This window comes from Meleagris gallopavo, chromosome 13, assembly GCF_000146605.3.
Source record: "Meleagris gallopavo isolate NT-WF06-2002-E0010 breed Aviagen turkey brand Nicholas breeding stock chromosome 13, Turkey_5.1, whole genome shotgun sequence".
In the NCBI taxonomy this organism is placed as follows: Eukaryota; Metazoa; Chordata; class Aves; order Galliformes; family Phasianidae; genus Meleagris; species Meleagris gallopavo.
The window spans coordinates 1,977,480-1,997,926 of NC_015023.2; the positions used below are offsets into that span (position 1 = coordinate 1,977,480).

Genomic DNA, 20,447 nt, shown 5'->3' on the forward strand with positions numbered 1-20,447 from the left:
AGTTGAGTAACAGTGACGTGAGATGAAGGCAGACACCAGACTAGTTCACACCGTGCCAGTGCTTCCCATCAGTAGCCAGTGTCCTTGGCTCAGTCTTGGGAGACCTGGAAAATCCTTGTTTACAGCTGCAAATTAAAGGTTGCAGACCTGGGAATGGCTGGTAAGGCGAAAAGCAGGGCTAGCAAAGCACTCTTGAATATTCTGCACGTCAGCAGATTAGCAGCCATGCATCATGTAGCAGTTTCCAGTGGTACACTGTCCTGTGGCTTAGATGCCAGAGAACTGCAGAGTTCTGTAGTGCTCCCCTCTGGGAACCAGGTCCTGACTCATGCGCTCTCTGCAGTGAATATATATTCATTTTCCAGCATGTGTTTCCTGCAAGGAGGCCCACAAGGGGCAGTAACTATTTTTTTAATGTTCTGTTCTTTTCAACCAGGCTAGTTAGGAGTTGGCATAAATACTTGCTGCATTATGAGTATGTCCTAGATTTTATTGACTACATTTGTGTCACTCGTGGTGATGTGCTGTTAAAATGCTTTATGAATTAGATGGTCTTTATATTTTTTATTTCTTCAAAGAGGGCGTGAATTGCTCACTTTGAATGATTTTTTAAGAATTGTGAGAAAACAGCATATATTTTCTAAGTCCTTATAGACATGCAGTACATCTGTTTCAAAGCGCAGAAGTGTAGACTGTGTCTCTAAAACATTTGTTTGTAACTCTTTCCATTCTGACTATGTGGAAGAAAAATTTACCAAAATAACTGTTGTATGAAACCCACCAATAAGTTTCATTTCTGAATTTGAAATCATTTGTATTTGGCAAAAGCCAACGTGACTGAGCTGCAGCAGGCCTCCCTGGTGGACAGAGTGGCATCACACTTGAAGTAGCCACTTGTGAACACTTGATGCAAGTCACTGGAGGAAAGAGCATCCACAACGATGGGACCATGACAAGGTAAATTTAAAAGAAACTCAGTGAATGTAAGTATACAGAAACTAGGGAAAAAACCTCATTCTTCAATTCTTCCCCAGGCATCCACTCTTGGCCACAGTTGACAAGGAGATACCAGTGCTGACCGATCTTTTGCCTGACAGGTTGTAGCTGCTCTTGCAGGACTGCTCTGTGTGGTAAACATGCCCATCTGTGCTGTGAAGCTGGAGGCAGACCTTCGGAAAGGTAGAATGTGTACATACAGGCAAAAAAAAAAAAAAAAAAAATAATCTTTCTGATCCCATCAGAGCTTTGGCATGGATTCTTTGTTACTATGACTTTGCAAAAATTTGAGAAGCTTCCCAAAACCAGGGTGTTAGCACTTAAGACCTACACAAGTTCATTGCCCAGGACTGTACTACTCTTCTGGAATGCTCTGAGATCTCATGAAAGTCTTGAAAAGGAAGTGTTCCTTCATACTGACTGGCCTGCATGTGAGCTTTCCAGACTGGTTAAAGCTTAATTAAAAATTGCCAGAGTGGCTAAATTCTTTAAGTGCAGCTGCAAAATATTAGCTGTGGGCATGTTTTAGACCTTAATTAGTAACACTTGCACTAGAGGACCAAAATCTTTCATGCATGCATGCAGCTGCTATAAATTAATATCAGTTAGGCATTTCTTTAGGCAGTACAAAGGTCTCTTGAAAATGGTGGTAGAGCCCACCTAGATTAAGAAACATATATTACTTATGCAATGAACTGCAAAATCAAAGATAACTAGAAAATGTCTTTATTGAAAAAAGCAGATTATAGCATCTAAGGTTAAATGAAACGTCTGACTTTAATATTAAATAACTTAGGGTGATAGCAAGTAGCTTCTTCTTTAGATAAATAAATCTACATTTCCCAATTATTTTTCTTCAACAATCAAGGGAATCAAACACTGAAACACAAAACCACAAGTAATTCTAAAGACTAAAAGACAGAAGCACATTCAAAAGTTTTACAAGGATATATACAAAAATAGTTAAACTAATGTATATTTTCAGCATGTAAACTAGTTACATGATATACAAACAGGGAATTTATATATTTCCTACAAAATAAAAATCAATGTTGGTCCAAGTTCTTGGAAGAAAACTATATTCTTTTAAAGAAAATGAAAATATTTCTCAAATGAAAACTTAATTTAAGTCAAATTATACACTCTAGTTACGGCATTAGTTACAGGATGAATGACAAACTTTTATACTTTCCTTGAAACACAAGAAAGCAGCTTTTGTCTCCTTTAGAGCTTTGGTTTACTTAACTACTCCGGAATTTCTGGTCTTAAAGAGCTCCTCTAACCATGTTTTCTTTTTGAAGCTCCACCTTACAAAATATACATACACACACACGTGCACACAAGTGAAAAGAAACAGAAAGAAACCCAAACAAACTCCTTCTGAAAGCTCAATTATCTGATTGCATTCTTTTGTTTTGTTTTTCAGTTATTATTTTGGTCCTTTCTTTGGAACGCTTCCTCCAGCGCATGAGGGACTCTGAATCACCTAGAACAGCTCTGTGCTGCAGGGACTTGGTAAGACTACCTTACCAAAGAGGTAAGGTGCATTCCTGATGCAAATGAGAACAAGTTGGTATTGTTTTAACTTTATGGAAATATTCTGACAGTACAGAACATTGAAAGGCTGCTGATGAACAGCCACATCATAAAATGAGCTCCAGAAAGTTTACATCTGTGCTGAACTGATTTAATTTAAGCGTATACTCCTTAAGAAAATAATTAAATGAAGTTTTCTCACTTACATAATTTGTCAGACAGGAGGTAAAATGTGCAGAAGCTGTTGCTAGCACTACAGCATGCATCATTATTTCAGATTAGCTTTTATTTTTTTCCTCTGTTCTTTGACTGAAAACTGGCAAATCTCACCCAACTGCCAGTTTTTATATTAAATGCTGGAAAAGCAAACTTTATTATCCAAAACCAAAATGCACCTGTCTCTAGGAAATGCTGGAACAACTGCTGCTTTCTGGTTTTAAACAAATCTCTTATTCTATACTGAAACTGTAACTTTCAACATAGCACTGTGAGGATACTTAACACATTGGTACTGAGCAGAACTACAAGCAGGACAAATTAACATGTGAAATTAAATATTATTCTGTTCTAAAGTACGATCATTAAAAAAAAAAAAGGAAAAGGTAATGTTAAGTAATATGCTGACCCTTGAAAAGTAACGCTGAGCTGGAAACTTAGCCTTGCTGCTGACTGGAGGTGGAAGTGCTGGGGAAGGTGCTGGTGGATGGCCAAGCTAAATGCCAGTCACCTCCACCTCTGGCCACAGTGGTTTTTTAGGTTTTGCATCAGTGTACAGCATGTACTACTATGGGATGACTTGCTCACAGGAACAGACTCAAACATTCTCTGTATATTTTAATGATTGTTTTCTTAATTTGAATTCTTTAGTATGTAATTGTAAAGACAAGCAATTAGAAATACCTCAAAGATAGATGTGGGCCAAAGCAGCTTCCTTAAAAGGAAAAGTATTACATTGCAGCTCAGGCTAAAAGTTTATCCTGAAGCTCTATTTTCCATTTCCTATTGTTTGTAGTAACCTTAATGGAATTCACCTAGTTATATAACCCAACTGAAGACAATTTTTTCTTTTTCCAGAATTTGCTGTTTGGGCAAGAGGCACCTGTACTTCTGCTTCCCTCTTGAGGCTGGTTTGGTGGTGACTATGGGCACAGAGGTAATGCTTGTAAAGGCAAGTGTGCATGCAGCCAATGCCTATCCTTCTGCAAAGGAGGATTCCTAGCTCACACTGCAGAAACAGGACACTAGTTATACAGTAATTCCTACAAAACACGGCTCTCGCACTAACTCGTATATTAATTAGAAAATTACTTTTTAAAGGAGTATCTGACTTGCCAAAGAGCATTCAATACAACAGGTTCATCTAGGCCAGAGGAAGTTTGGTAGAAGTTCAGAAAACATAGCTTTTGTTCCTGCGTCCTTGCTCTTCCCCACCTCCCCTAGGTAATTCCAGACAGTCAAAAAATTCTGTTAAGGGAGTTAATTATTCCACTTAGGAATTAGTGTCCACTGAATGCCCTTTGTACTTTTTTCAAGAGCACCACAAATGGCTTTCAAAAAATCAGTGGAGCATAAGAAACTAAACTGCAATGGTGTTACCAAATAAGTCATTTCATCAGTCTGCATGCTGAATTTAACGTCATCATTTCTGAACGGACCAGTCAGATTCTTGCCATGTTGAGAGCTCGCACTGAAGTGTCCCAATTTACACATGCCGAGAATCTGGTCTGGTATTTCCGCTTCCTCTGGAGCAGAAGAGTTTTATTTTATTGTAATTTTGGATACAAAGACAGCAATGATGGATTTATTTAAAATATAAATTCAGGAAGGCTGGATAAATTCTCATGAGAATGCAAGGAATTTTTTAAACATACAGATGTGTGATTTGCATGTAAATCATCAACACATGGTCGAAAAACCATAAAAAAAAGATTCATCAAACTTCCTATATGGAAGACATACATTTCCCCAGAGCTCTGAGGTTACTGTAACAGCTTATGCAAAACATGAAAGTGTGTACATTCTATGTACATCTAATGCTTGTTATAAAATATCAGTGTTTCAATTGTCTGACTCTAGATTATTATTTCTGCTAAACTGTGTTTTGTTTTTCCAATGAAGATAACCACCATAATCTGTTGAAAAGTACATCTAGAAAAGAACACAAAGCTGAAAAGATAATACAAAAACCGCAGCCCCTGCATTTTAATAATTTTCAACATACACTCTTAAAGCAATTGGTAACAAATGAACAAATGGTAGCCTGCATAAAACAGGTAGTATAAAGACAAGTTTACCTTTGCACAGAAAGGGGCTGCTAACTCTATTAAACAAACAAAAAAATTTAAAGATGAATTGTTTACTAAGTGCCAAATCATCAATGTCATATGAATGCATTTTGAAGCTACAGCTACACTTGTACATAACAAGCAATTACAGAGCTCAGTACCTTCCTTCAATTGTTACAACCCTGCATGTACTGCTCTTTTGGATATACTCTTCTGTAACGTGTTTTTTATGAGACCCTTGACATTTTTCTTTAAAAAAGTTAGTCCTTAGATCACTGTGAAACCACGTAGGTTGAAAAGTTGTCCTGATATGTCTTCACAGAATGCCATTATCTAACCCATGCTGAAAGCTGTCATTGCTGAAGATGCTCGTTTGCTTCCTATTCACTAATTCTGGGAACATATGTTTTTCAAAATGTGAGACTTGTATTCTCTAAGACCAGATTTCAAGGAAACTAGTGAAAATGCTGGCATTTATCTTACCATGCCTGCTGCAATGTGAAAAAGGTGCTAAATTTTGGAAATTTATTCTGTACTCCTTACTTGGCCAAAACTTCCACTGAAGAAATGTGAGCAAGGAGTGCGGAACAGCCCTTTGTACCACTGTTTTTAAAAATGCTGCCACTTACAGTTATGACTTGATGGCGCATTATTTGTTCAAGTAGACAGTGCCTCAGTGAAAATGTCTAAATAAAAGAACACATATATACAAGATTAGAAAGAACCCCTTACCTCTGATTTAAAAAATAAATAGCTGGTTTAGATGGTTATTACTGGAATATCATCTTTAAAGGAACAGGAAAGTCACTTTTAAATCTGTCTTCTTTTTTAAATGGCTTACTGGCAATGGAAGTGTCTTTCAGAGTTCTGTGACGTGCATTGGATAGCTTGGTGGTGGATGCGATGGCAATTTAATATTAAGGCGCCTGATATGACAGCCGTGACAGAGCAAGTGGCCCTCTAATGGGTAACAACGATGGCCTTCCTCATCATTGAGCTGCAAGCCACAATCCTAGAAGAAAAATATACATCCCAGTTTTATGAGTGATTCAGGTAGGTCATCTTATATCAACATTGATTAACCCTGCAAGCTCCCTTTCATGCCACAAAAGACAGCAACATAGAGAGTTTATGGTAGATGGATCCTGTCTATCCTGCATTAAACAAAATGACATCACTAAAATCTACTAGAACTAGTAATTCTAGCCCAATTCTAACATTTTTTCCCCTCTCCTCTTCATCCTTTCAATGTTGATGCAAATCAAACAAAAACTCTCTAAAACCATATTCCTTTTTCTTTAATAAGAAAGTCCATTTCTTCAGTGGATTTCAGTTTTAGATTGAGAATCTATTGAGGTTTCACTGCAGCTGTTAAGCTGTCATACCAGGAAGAGACAACACAGAAAAGTAGAAAAGTTTCCAAGCTTGACTACTGACTTTGCCTGATGAACAGATGGTGGATGACAATTAAATGACATTTCATAGAAACTGGACATTTGCAAAGTGTCTGTGTACGCACCTCAGAATACTGCTACTGACTGAACTAGCATAGCTGGAGACAGCAGTGACCCAGTGTGTACAGTTTGAGAGCCTAATTTGAGGCTATTAGGCAGTAACCTAACCCTGCTAACACATAGCTAACCCCCTGATTACTGTACATAAGTATTCTCTGCCGTTCTCAGCAGATGTGGAAGCAGCTTAATTTGCCTCAAACTGGAAAGAGAATGGGGAAATGAATAATGAAACAGAACAGAAAATAAACCCCTATTGGGACATTCTAATATAATGTCAATAGGCTGAGAAAGAAGGGGAGGGAGCTGTCATCTTAAGTGAAGCCTGCACAAAGCAATAGTTGAGGGAAGAAGGGAGGGAAATACAGCTCTCCACATGCTGAAATGTTGTATGCCAATTTATCTTGAGTATCAACTACCTCTTTTGGAAGGAGCTGGCTAAGTGCATAGGCTCAGATGTAGGTTCACATACATTTCAGGATGCCCTGAATTTTGCTATCCTTCTCCCTCAGTTGGAAACCTCTCTGTAAAACCATTTTTGAGCTGGATTGCATGAAAGGTTGATCTCAAATTAAAGAGTTTGTCTCCTTCCTTGTATTCCTGGGCTGCACAGATGATAACGCTCAACTGAGCTCTCCTCCCTGTGAAGCAAGAGCACTAGTCCTAGATCTTGATCTGCTCCAATAAATGTTTAAATGTTCTGCACAAAAACAATGTCAGTGATACCGTCCTCTCTTACGTAGTAAACAAGTGTTCATCCAGCATGGAAATACACAAATCCCCCGGAAGAGCTTTCCAGTGCAGGATGAAGGTCTTTCCCTGCATAAGCAGATGTATTCAAACCTCCTCTTATCACAACCACCCAACCTGTATCCAAAAAGATCAGGAAAAAGAGACCCAGAACTTCTTCTATGCTCTCTCCCCATCTACAAGTTCAGAGGGAATTCCACCACAATGAAACTCAGCCTTTTAAATTAATATACTGAAGGAAAAAAAAGGAACCTTATTTGGTACTACTGGAAATAGCAGCACCACTTGCAGCCCAGCTAGCACTCATTTCTCTGACTCCCTTCAGGAGCCATGGTGCAGAGCCCTACCTGCCCAGGCATGCAGGAGTCAGTAAATGCACCCTGGGTTGCAAGTCATGCACCTACTGAGAGGAGAATGTTTGGTATAAGCAATCCTTGTCCAGTGCCTCTGCCCAGCTCCTCTGTGACACTCACCTCACAGTGATAACATTCCACATGGTAGTCTTTGTCCATTGACACTACTCTGATGGTTTCTTCAGATCCCTGTTGGAGAAGCACAGAAAAGGTAAGAGTGGGCTTTTAAGTGGTGTTTTCTCAATCTTCTTTCAGTGCCCAACATACAGCTTTGGAAAAGTGCTTCTGTGTGGGATATCCCTTCTCCTTTTGTAGAACAGAGCTCTGTAACTGCTGAGGGTCTTCCCCTTCATGCACTGCACTGCAGTACCAGTTTTCCTGTTAAGCAGCCCTGTGGATGTCTGAAATAGATCGTAAAGGTAATTTGGGAAGCATAGCTAAAATTTCATGCTCAAAGGAGAGTTTCCTCTTGAAATAAAATCATTTTCCAAGGGCACCCAGAATTTGAACAAATTGTAAGCCAAACACTATGACATAATGACTAGGTCACTATTCCTAGTAGACATCCCAGCCTGACTTTTCTACGACTCAAACTAGCTGGTGCACAGCTATTCTGCATGTGCACATGGCAGTGTATGTACCCTACGGCCATTTACATAGCTGCCCAGCATGTAATTATGCACACAGACCAAAGCCTCAGTGTGATGGTGGATGCAGTGGAGCTGTGTAATACCTGGCAGAGCCCCAGGCTCTGCCAAGCTGCCCATACTCTTCCTGTAACCTCACAGCTTACAGGAACCTTTCCCTGAGCCACTTCCATGCCTCTGAAGACAGAGCTCATTAAATTTGCTGACCCACATTGTTTCCAGTTCCAGGTGTGGTTAGAGCATCAGATATGACGTAGACTATGTCTGAGAGAAGCCGCGAGCAGGTTAGCACCTGCACTGCTGGATTTGAACTAACCTATGAAACCTCCGTGGGAAAGAACATGGAGTCTATCCTACTAACCATCAGATGAGTCAGCAGTAGGACTGCTTTTTTACCTTCTTTTAATTATTATTAATTTTTTAATCATTTTGTAAGACATAAAACTAGAAAAGCTCTATGGAAACTTCACTCCTTATACCACCATCAGCAGGGCATGAGGTTCTGGCTCCGCTTCCATAAGGTTTTTAATTTTGTGAGACCTGGTCATTTAGCAAAAATAATAATGACAAGCGTAGGATAACGTCGCATGGTAAAGGTGGGTACAAGAGGCTCCACTCACAGACTTTACTAGGGCACAGCAGCTTACAGGAGGCACGCTTTGGCTATATGCACCTGATGAGAGGACAAACAAGGTGCTAAGGGCCTTCCTTGTGATCAGGCTGGCCAGTGACATGAGCAGTGAGAACTCGGAGAGTCCTGCAGCTGCTCGAGTTTAATGGAACATCACTGTGGGCAGGCAGAAAGGGCTCGTCTTTTCCAGAGTCTTACTGTGCTAACAGTACCATCACAATGGTCTGAGGTTGCAAGCAGCAGTCATTCATCTGGCTTTCCTTTTAGGCAACTTTTCTACCTCCTTTTCCACTCTTTAACCACTTCATTTTCCTTTTCCTCCTTTTCCTTCATTAACCATTTCCAGGACAACAAGCTGTGTGGCCTTCTGAGGGTCAGGGTAACCCCTCAGCTGTCTTTTCAAGCTTGGGTATCATAACAGATGCACATCAGAAAAGCAAACATAGCGGACAAGGAAAATTGCTACTTGAGCTAATGGGAAATTCTAAAAATAAACAGAGCTTTACTCCTTGGATTGTTCTTGGAGCCCCAGTTAGAGCTTTCAATTAAACGAGATTTATAACAGCGCAATTAAGACCTGGAAAGCACCCTAATGATACAAAGTAATATGCTACATAAGCACTATGACTATTACAACCTCTGGGAATGTTTGGGAGTGACATTACTGCTGAAATGTATTTAATTTAATATCTGACATACATTGTGGAAGAAGGAGGAAAAGTTCTTGGAAAGTGTTCTTACGCCAACAGCTGTTTTCTGTAAAGAGTCTGTGCACATTAACACGTACCTGTGCTGGTAGAATCGGCTGGTTACAGGAAGCACATTTTGGTGCAAAAACCCTAGGGTGCAAGAAGAAATTTTCAAATTACATTTAAAGTTTCTTCAAAAAGTAGAACCAGGAGAACTATTCTAACCATGCCTTCTTTTAGTAAAATGTAAACCTGGGTTTGAAGGCATCTCTATGTTGTTGTTGTTGGTTTTTTTTACAATATTCAGGGAAAAGGAGATTTAGAAAGGCATATCTACCCCAGCTTTATTGCTTAGGTCTTCTTGACCTCTAAGTATTATCAATCCAACCCTCTTCTTATACGTGCCCTTTCTCTCACCTCTCTTTATTCATTAGGCCATTCAAATTCTGCAAAGTAGCTCCTGACCTGGGGCCTGTCACCAGCTCACATGCTAAATGGGAGAGGGACTGATCTCAGCTAGGATCTATGTAAACCAAATACATCAGCTGATTTTACCTGCAGCTGCATTTTATGGTAGTCACTGGGCCAACATCACTCCATCTCCACAATACAGTCAGACCAATACAAATGAATTTAAAGTGATTTCCTCTTGCTCCATGAGCTGAGTTACTAGTCGGCTGGAGCAAAGAGAGCATTTACATTGCCGTTGAGCAAGAGTAGAAAAGAGTCCAAAAGCAATCACTTAAACAGTAAAACTTCATCAGGTGAAGGTCAGATCATTCTAACACTGGCTGCTAATTCTATATCTACTGTCCCACCTAACTTGATGTAACTTATATTCCCAAGTATCACGCACCACTAGCATCTGGACACTAGCAGAACCTACCACCACTTGCAGAATTATCCACGTCTAATTCGTAATGGAAGTCCTGAAAGAAGTAGAGAAGCAGCCAGCAGAGAAATATATCCTCTGATACAACCTCACTTTCAACCTCGCTTAGCCCTTGAATTCCCCACAGGACCCACCAAGTGAGTTTTGGGATAACTTTAAAACACTTTACAAATGCAGCGTGTGAGAAGAGCCCTAAGGGACAGCTGAACAAATAGGAATAACTCTTCATCTACTGCAAGACTCACAGCTATACCAGTAACTTAACCAGTATAAATCTTCCAAGCATGCAATAGATTTGTTTACTTACGTATGGTAGTCTTTGACACAGTAAATATTGTTCTCCACATCTACAGTGAAGGGGACTCCATCCAAACACTCATTACATACCACACAGCGGAAGCAGCCAGGGTGGTATGACTTCCCAAGGGCCTGTAAGATCTTAAGAAGCAAAGAGCAAAATAAATGGGTGTACAATTACATGAAATCCTTCCTCATATACTGCTGTGTCTGACTTTTAAAAATGACGCTTTGGGATGAAATTACCAATCTGGAGTTCTGTCAGCAAGGGGCCTTTTAAAACAACAAAGTTCCTGATTTCTGTGGGTTTCTATCAGGCTCCCAATAATTACAGAGATCTGTGAAAATCAGATTAAGTCCATCAGTATTAGCTCTGCATGGCTAATACTGTCCCACAGAAATTAAGAACAGCTTCAGAGACTACTTGGAAAATCTGTTGCAGTCAAATACAAGTGTGGGATATGGAGTTAATTCACAAAATGCATCAGACCATGACAGAAGGAGTCCAAACTAGCCATTGCTCACACCTACAACTGTAAAATAACAAAACTCCTGTTCCACCACACTTACTGACCAGTTATTACTCAGTTATAGGGGCCCATCAATTTTTGCTAAAATCTGTATCAACGGGTAATCAAAACTGCCCATGCTTCTGCCATGCTGACCTTCCCTACTGCCTATCTCCTATGGAGATACTCAAGACCTGCCTGAACATCTGCCTGTGTGTAGGGTACCTGCTTTAGCAGGGCTTTGGACTCAGTGATCTCTTGAGATCCCTTCTAATGCCTGTGATTCCGTTATTTTAAAGGCTTCACAGAAAGCCTTTATTATGCAGTCTTCTCAATACTGTTATAAAATCCCTTCCACTTAGTGGAGGTGGCATGGCACAGGGCCATCAAAGATAGCACACCAACTTCTGGGAAGGGCTAGAGAAGGTTCCATGTTCAGGCAACTCTCAAGAAGTTGTAGCACCAATTGTATACGTTTCACGTGCAACCACCACCTTTGGGAGGCAATTTCAAAAAGTTTCTGCTAGCAGTATCACTCAGCTACTAACAGACTGTAAGGCGAGAATCTCCACTGACAAAGCTCATGTGGCCTTGCAGCTCTTTCTACAGGTAAAGTTCAACAGGAACTAAGACATGAAGCATAGCTTTCTGTTCTGTGACTGGTATCAGACACTTTGATTTGCAAGACTGCTCCTACCCAGATGCAACTTGTCTTTAGGCATGCATTGCAATCCAAACAGCTACATAACGAGCACCATTAGCCTGGTGTGGTTGTGCACAGAACAACTGCACTTTCAGCCCTTGAAAGCTTCAGGCTGCACCCAAGCCTGTGGAGCTGCAGCACTATTCCTCAGTTGCACACCAGTAATGTGACTGTGCAGACATGTTTGCTGTCTGTGCACTCCTAAGGAGGAACACAAAGCAATTAGCCAAATAAGACTGCTTAATTCCTGGAGCTCCCAAAGCAGGCTCCTTTTTTTTCTTTTGGAGCATACTTGCTGATGGGAGAAAGGCAGACTTGCCAAGCTTCCGGCCACTGAGCTCCACCAACAAGATATTATAGACTCTTGCCTGGCATCCTGCAATTAAAGGCCAGTTCAAAGTATGCAAGTTGTGATACCCTTCCCCCTCCCAGCATGACACAACTCTAGAAGTTTGCTCTTGGGCTAAAACGAACAATATCCTTGTCCAACCAGTGGTGCCAGGATATGCGCCAGAATTCTCATTAGTGAAGTCTCTGTTCCAGCTCCTACTGCACCTTTGTGTTTGCAGTGTAATTGCTACTTCTATTATGTGCACTGATAAACGTTCATATACACTTTAGAACAAGAGAAAAACACTGACATACATGTGATCTGCACTTCTTCAGTGTGCAAGCCATTTTACTTGGAATTCTGCTTAGAAAGAACAGATGAAATTTATCCTGTTTTCACCTAGAGAAGGATGCCAGCAGTATCTGGCTCAAACCACAGCTCTTTGTTTTCTTATAAAAGTAACTGACCACTGTCACCCTACAAATCACAGTAGCAAATAACAGATTTTAACAGATGTAGAGCAAGTGGCAGAAGGTAAATAAAGCAAGAAGCAACTCACGGAGCTGGCAACAAACCTCAAGACTATTGTTAGTGTTTCTCTCTTTTCTAGCCCAGACCTCGACCCCACTGAACGAGCTCTTGTCTTACAGAGCACAACCTGTTTTCCTTTACCATGCTCATACAAAGCTGTGGCCTATATTCTCCCTTTGTTATTTCTTTTTTTAACTGGCATGTGGAAGAAAAATAGCATCTCATGATCTCAGGTAGAAGAGAAGCCCAACTTCATGTACTTCAGAGCAATTAAGAAAGAATATACTTCAGGTTACAATACTGTCTCAATTTGAAAAATTACAGTAGTGGAAACACAATGATATTCTGACTAGGGAATAAGCATGATGTCTAACAGACCGCTATCCAAAATACATCAAAAAAGATATAAAACAGTTAGTTTAGGTCTCTTACCATTTCCATTATGAGGTGTCCACAAACAAAGCACTTATCTGCTGTTTGCTGGAAACCCGAATACTGTTGAAATAACAGAAAGAATGGAGTTATAAGTAGCCATTCTTTTAGCTGCAGAAATAGATAAACATCATGCTGTTTTCTATCCTGTGCTGTGTATGACAGCAAACTATACAATAGACCTGCTGCCATATATTTTCTTTTTATTAGCATGAGGGGATTACATGTTATTTCAGATCAAGAGGTTGGAGGCAAAATTATTGCTGTTATACAACAAAGTGATCATGAAGAAAAGGGTCTTGCAGACACTTCGATGGGCCTGAAAAAGTCACCAAATGATGCTGTGGCAGCTGTCACAGCTCCACACTAAGGAATATAGCTTATGCAATCTTCAACTTTGAAACTTGGCAAAAGAGACTGGAGTGTTGAGGAACACATACAGAGGTGGCTCTTTCTGCAAGATATTGCTCTGAATTGTGCAGTGAAACTGATGTGCAAGTCTGGATGAAACAGCTGAGTTCACCTCCCCACTTTCAAGTAGCAGCCTTTGTATCAAAATGCTTGCTTTTTTCTTCTGAGGTAGAAAAGGCCTCGCTGCTCGGGATGCTTCTTGGCTGTGCTGCATCTCAGTAACCATCTGGGTAGACTATTTCCTAAGGTTGCAAACTCAAGGGTTACTGGAAACAGGTGGGTAGGTCCTGGCAGCACAGACAGCAGAGGATTAACAATAATTCAAACCCAGCTAATTCTAAAATCCTGCTGGAATGAATTTACCAGTACCATCTGGCTGTTGTTCGATAAGGAATGCAAAGGAGCATTTACCCAACTATTGATTAAGAAATAACGGTATTCCTCAGGGAGAGAATGGCTTAATGGTCATGTTAATGTCATTTAGTGCTAACTAGATTGTCATAAATTACACTGTTTGTCAGAAAGAAAGGTTTTGCTGACACAAGACCACTCTTTACTTACCCTATTGTATTAAAACCATGATTTGTTTTTAACAAGAGAATTGTTATTTGCCACATTCAGAACTACATTACTCTATTAAGAGAACTTCATAAAATGATAATAAGTCTAATATCAGTGATAAAATATTTCACAGGCTTGGGAAACTGTCCCTTTGCCACTACACTATTCTTTCTTTCTGATCACAGCATTGATCTCAGACAAATCTGAAACCTGACTGACTGACAGCTGGTAGATTAGGCTTTGCTTGTGCTTTACCTCTCTTTGGACTGGAAAACAATAATAGGCAGGGAAACCAGCAGCACCATTTTTCCATCTAATGGCAGTGCTGTTTAGAAGTAAACAATATATCATCATCTCTAAATTTTTTGTATCTCACCTATCAGTCAACTTCAGCTCTGCAGTTTGTTCTTAACTTTGAGAATTCAGACATGGCTGTTGTGCTAAGTTTACAATTTTAGAAGCAGAGCTTAAAATATTAATTAAAATTGTCAGCCTCTGTCTTTGGAACAGTTGATTACTATTAAGCTTCACAAGCCTTGTGTGTACAGGACAGAAATTGTGACTTGCTCCAGACAGCAGACAAGGGAGAATGGCTTCATTATCATCTGTCAGCACACTAAGAAGTCTCCCAGATGACGGGTTCCCAGTCTGGCTGGTGGAAGCAACACTGGTCCCTCAGAGCTTGTAAATGATTTAACTCCATGAGAAGAGGGGTTTGGTTGTACAGAGTTGTACTCTTTTTCATTACTGCCATAGCTGGAGGTGGGAAAAGAAATTTTGGGTATACCAGCCCTTCCTCATAATCTAGAGACGTGAAAAGCAGATTGAGACAAGACAGTGAAATAATTAATGGATTGACAGGCAAGATCCTAGCTGAGAAACCCATATCCTAGCTATGTTTCTTGTACACAAAGTAGTTTATACATACAGTTTCATTCTAGATGCAGATAGAACAAGGCTTACTTTATGAAGTTCTGAAGTGTATTTTTTTTCTGAAGGTAACAAGTACAGACCAGCCTCAAACTAGACAAATGCATTCAAAAGGCTACAGAAGTACGAACCCAGGACAAGTAAGTGTATTTTTGAACTTTCCCAAATATTCACTATAGATGCTCATTAAGAATATACAAAAATATTCAAAGAATTTGTTATAAAATAATTGCTCTGAAATTCAAAGCTCAAAATGAAGCCTTATCCTTTACTGTCCCATCTGTGGATTAGAAGTAATATGCTAATTACCAAAATGCAAAGAAAACAAGTAAATGCTAAAGAGCTGGTAAAATATTTTTCCCGATTCCTTGGTTTGCTCCCAGATGTCTTCTCCCATATTTACCTTGTCCTTGATTTCTCACTCAGGATAACAAAATCTCAGTTTATGTGCAAGAATCAAGACCTTCATAATCCAACTCCCCAGTGATATTTATACTACAATAAGACTCTAGAAAACCTTGAGATATGATTAGTGTATACCAGAACGGAAGAGTGAAAATAAAGTAGAAGACTCAGCTGGCTGAACTTTTCTTTTGTTCGCTGTCCACTATACTTTGATTATCAAACAGACAAAAAGTGCCTAATCATCAAGCGCCTTTGTGTCAATGAAGAGAAAAACAAGTCCCCTTCTGTCTCAAATACTTAGGACTGATACTGTTCTTCTATGAAAATCTGACGGTTTATGAACCGTTCTGTCTAATATGCAAGAATTTAACAATGAATTTTGGACATATAATGGACAATTATGCATGGAGGTTAATCCCACCAAGTACTGTAGGAAAACATTTCTCCTGTCTGCCCTGAATCCTTCAACCAATGTTGGTTGTGTAGCCAGGGCCTTTTAAAGTTCAATATTCTCATCAGGATTTTCAGAAGCACAAACAAACAAAACAAAACAAAGCACGCCCAACAGAGGCATCAGGATCGTAAGTTTCTACCTTAGGCAACATCAGATCTTGGAAGGGCCATGTCGCTTCTACTCCTTCACGTGCCTAACCATGCCCAAGGAGAGACTTCCCTGCTGTTACGTACTCAATAAAACAAAACCCTCCTCCTGGAAACAGACCCTGGAATCTCATTCAGAGCCATTTTCTTCTGTGATGGGGATGTTCAAAATTGCTAAAGGTTTGTGCAAACAGATCCGTGAGTCACATTTCAGTAGGTGTGGCAGTTACTGCCAATGGTATGAAGCTGTAAAAACACTTACAGCACTGCGAAGTCACTGAATGTGAATGTTAAGCCTAGAATTGAGATTCTTACCCTTTTATACTTCAAGGGCTTTTGAGAGGGATGATCAGGAGCTTTTGCCAAAATGCTGTAGGCATTTAATTTGGAAAACTAATTTCTGAATTGGGTGCCATGCTAATAATGTATTCCAACCCCAGGCTGCCTGTAATCCCTCACAGACTCTCTTCTCCTTGGTTTCCCATTAGCAGAGCATCTGTCTTCTCACTGCTCTATTGTTTACGCTCTGCATGGGACCCTTAGTACATGGGATACAACAATGCAAGAAATTCATGGGGTCACATTAAAAGAGGGAGAGAATATCAAATTTGGTTTCATGCAGATTGGTTTGGTTTTTTTTTTGTTTAGTTTCTTTCTTTTTTTTTGTTTTGTTTTGTTTTGCACACACATTTAAATGCAGCGATTAAACTGAACTGAACAAAATGGAGCCTTCACAGACTATCAAAGATACTGGAGCCTCAGAGCAGGTGGCAGAGATTAAAGCAAAATAGTCCAGAACTTTACCCTTCATCTTGCCGAAAAACCTTTCATATACCCTGTTGTTGTGCTCTGTCTTACTGCCAGTATGGAAACACTACCACAGCAGCATATCTTAGTGTTTCTGCATTTCCACTTAGTTGCAGCTGAAGGACATAGATTGGGCAAGGATGGACTTTACGTTCAGCACAGAGTTTGTTGGACTGTGAAAAACATTGACAAAACCCAGGAATTCAGCTGGTAACTAACTGCCTTTCAATGCACATGACTTGGATTTGTCCACTTCAGATTAATGGTATCAGCGTTATGGAACTTGAAAGTCCCTCCTGTCCCAACCTACAGCAGTCAGCACCTTGAAAATACAGACTTCCTCAAGCTTACATCTACCAGAAATACTGCACAGCAAATTCCTTTCCAAGCTTTCATTCCATTACTCTGTTAAACATATCGATAAACAGTGTTTGTTTGTTCTCTGACTGGAGAATGCATTTTAATCGCAAGTCTTCTAAATGCAACATCCTAGCAATTGTCTAGAATTACATTTGCTCTGTGACTTCCATTAGATATCAAATGGGCACAAGCTACAACTTAAATTGTTTACCTTTCAGCTGGATTCTCTTTTTTCTGAGACTCTCCGTCAGCAGCGATGGGCTCTCAGACTAACGCACTAGTCCCAGTGCTCATCTCCCAAACATTTATACTCTCTGAGATGGAAAATCAAACTTCAGACTCCAGCTGACACCAGCTTCCATGACACTAAATAAAAACAATCTTCCTAAGGATGCAGCAAGTGGAACAGGCTATTTCCCACACTGCCAGGTTTGGAAAACAGCATGTGTGCAAACTGAAAATAGCCTCATTATCATTAATATTTATATTTCAGCCATGTACGTTAGAGGCCCAAATTAAGGTCAGGGTCTCATTTTACTTGGTTCTACAGGAGATGAAGGTGCACATCACCCAGTTAGCCCTCCATTAATATCCCACTTCTTGCTCCTATGATCTTTGTCTCCTCCTTGCCAGTCTTGCACTCATTGCCCCTTTCATACCTTTAAAATTATTTAGTGTTTTACAGTTGTGGATATAAGATGAGGCCCAGTATGTTCTCTGTAACCAACTTCTGTGTTCAGTGGTCAGTTACAGAGCAGAGGCTAGGGCTGTGGGAAGGAAGAGGGTGTAAAGAAGAGGTGCCAGTTGCTGGTGGGAAGGAATGATTAGAAACCCTGGAGAACTAGAATGAGGGGGAGATCTGAGAGGCAGCACAGTTTCAAGGCACAGCTCTGTTAGCACTATAGGCTGATTACCCTCCATCTGCTCAGCCCTTGTGCCTCTGGAGTAGAAAGGCTGCAGGCAGCCAGGGCAGGAGCACACCATCATGGTGGGGCTGGCCATACTCGGGGACACAAAGGGCAGAAAGGGGACACCTTAAGGCCTCCCAACATCTTATGTCTCTCTGGTTGGTTGGCATCTGTAAAATGACATTTTTAGAGCTTTCTTTGAGGATTTATAGGCAAGGTGACAGATTTTCCTCCAATCTCATTCACTGAAATGGATGAACAGATTTAGATGAAACCTTCAGCAAAAACTGACAGCAAAGTTAGCCAGAGGCAAATCCCAGCACACAGAAGTTCAGCCTAAAAGATTAAACTTGGCAAAGTTGTAAGATGGGGGAAAAAAATCATCTTAAAAAGGGAAATTTTGTATGACCTTAATGCTATGCAGTGCAGCATGTAGTGTCTGTAATAGGTTATTTCCATAGCATCTGAGTGTCTTCCAGTAGTACATTAAGCAATGTAACTAACAGCTGTCACAAGGTTCATTTTCCCTCTGATTTCCTCTCTAGAGGGAAGTTCTCTCATTTCTTAACCTCTGCTGGACTCCCACTCAATAATGTTCATTACCTCAAGAGAAAAAATAAGAGTCCATAAAAAGTTTTTAAAAATGCAGTAACAGATCTAAGATTCAGGCCGCTTTGTGACATTTTAAAAGTTTTTTTCTCCAAGAAAAACAGTAATTTATTTTAGATTTCTTTACGTGATATTTAAGCATTGAACAGGAAAGACAAAATTATTGAGCTGTTTTTCCTTCATCAGTGATTAGGTAGCAATTTATCAACAAAATGGCAGACGCCATCTGACTGGGATTATTTACTATACTGTAAGGAATTTATTTTTTGTTCACCAGGAACAGTGTCCCTGTTATGGCTAGTTAGCCATCTGTGTCCTAAGAGCTTTCAGGGAAGGATTAAACTGTCATTTGTTTTCTTTCCTTTCATGAAATAAGTATCCTAACAGGGCTGAGGAAAGAGCTGGAAACTGCTGGACTTGCTACCTTAAGGTGGCATGAAGAAGAGTAACTGTATCTTCCCCAGAGCCCTAGCAAGCCAGTGAAAAGCTAGGGCTTTCTAGTTTTGTTCTTCTTACTGCTTCTATTCAGTACCGCCATCATAGTGCTCCTACCAGAAACTGTAGATGAGGAAATTTCTTCAGCGCACCAAGGCAGGATCAGCATTATCTGTCACTGTGATTTTTTTTCCTAAATCTGATTCTTTCATTATATTTAGTCCATGTGGCTTGGATCTACACACTGGCAGAATTTGCAGCTGATCAGGACCAGGAGGCTGACAACAAATAAAAAGGAAGAGTAATGCCACGTCCCCTCCTTTAGGTGCGGTTCACCAGCCCTAACACTGATTCAGAATCGCTCGCACATCAAGGTTAGCACTATTGTCCAAGGATGATCCCAACAGCGCCATGTGGCATCTTCCCTCCGTCTACAATTCCACAAGTATGTCTAAAAACGTCTAGCATCTCTTTCTTGGAAAGAATGAGCAAAATAAACTGCCTGATTTGGAGAAAGATAATCTGTGCCCTCAATAAGAGCAAACATGTGGGAAAACTATTTGTTAGAAGAATGTACCTTGTGGCTACTGCCAAAGGTTTTTGATGGGTGTATCTGTGTTTTGGATAGTTTTATGGCTGCACAGTGGAAATTGCTCATAATGCAATTTTACAGTGCAGACAACATCTGCACTTCTATAACACCTCTGTCCAAAAATTAAAAGCACCTTTCAAAGAAAGGGTCAGATTTATATAATAAATAACCAGGTCACCAGCTGCAAGGTTGCAACTGTGATGACACTCCCATACATACAGGACCATGTAACTCATCCTCATCAGTTCTCAGGGAAACAAAAGCCAAGGGGGTAAGGACACCAACAGGAGACAGTATTTTCTTAACAGGAATACAATCACAATGTAGGTTAATTGCTATTATTTTCGTCTCCAATATTTATTTATTTTTCCATGTTCCATACCTAAGAATGAGACCAGAATCTGACCCAACTTGCATCTGACTGCATTTAATAGTCAGAAAGAAGCTGCAGTGAGACAAGAAGTCGCACAGAGCAACAGACGTAGGTAGGAGTATGTACTCTTCTTGCAGCTGCTATTGGCCAGGAGATGTTTGTGGGGGGAAGGCAGGTCTCTGTGGGGACTTGTGGATTCAGGACTACGGAGCCACTCCAGAGACTGTTACAATGCATAGCAGCTCCTATAGTTCTTCCAGCTTTCTTCTCATGCTCTCATGGTAGTGCTCACAGAACTGAGTGCAAGATTAGCCTAATACACCCTGAAGCAATTTTTTTTTTCTTTTCTTTTTCTTTTTTTTT

The 20,447-nt window shown here is 40.2% G+C and overlaps 1 protein-coding gene across 2 annotated transcripts; it reads right to left on the bottom strand.

Moving 5' to 3' along the window:
* Positions 1 to 1,699: 1,699 nt before the first annotated feature.
* On the bottom strand, positions 1,700 to 15,845 carry WTIP (WT1 interacting protein). 2 transcript variants are annotated; one of them, XM_031555427.1, is made up of 6 exons: positions 13,094 to 15,845; positions 10,598 to 10,728; positions 9,497 to 9,548; positions 7,552 to 7,620; positions 5,659 to 5,829; positions 1,700 to 5,503 (listed from the first exon to the last, which is right to left on the bottom strand). In XM_031555427.1, the coding sequence occupies exons 1-5, from the start codon at positions 13,304 to 13,306 to the stop codon at positions 5,677 to 5,679; spliced, it is 618 nt and encodes a 205-aa protein (XP_031411287.1). In that variant the 5' UTR covers positions 13,307 to 15,845; the 3' UTR covers positions 1,700 to 5,503; positions 5,659 to 5,676. The 2 variants fall into 2 exon arrangements, with proteins under 2 accessions (XP_031411287.1, XP_031411286.1); XM_031555426.1 differs by having other exon boundaries at positions 1,700 to 5,829; positions 13,094 to 15,843.
* Positions 15,846 to 20,447: the final 4,602 nt, after the last annotated feature.

Excerpts from the sequence above, each read along its gene's own strand:
- WTIP (XM_031555427.1), bottom strand. The coding sequence starts at position 13,306 with ATGCTAATAAAAAGAAAATATATGGCAGCAGGTCTATTGTATAGTTTG. Across the intron at positions 9,549-10,597 it reads TGTGTCAAAGACTACCATAC|GGTTTTTGCACCAAAATGTG; the intron begins GTAAGTAAACAA and ends CTTGCACCCTAG. Across the intron at positions 7,621-9,496 it reads AGCCGATTCTACCAGCACAG|GGATCTGAAGAAACCATCAG; the intron begins GTACGTGTTAAT and ends CTTCTCCAACAG.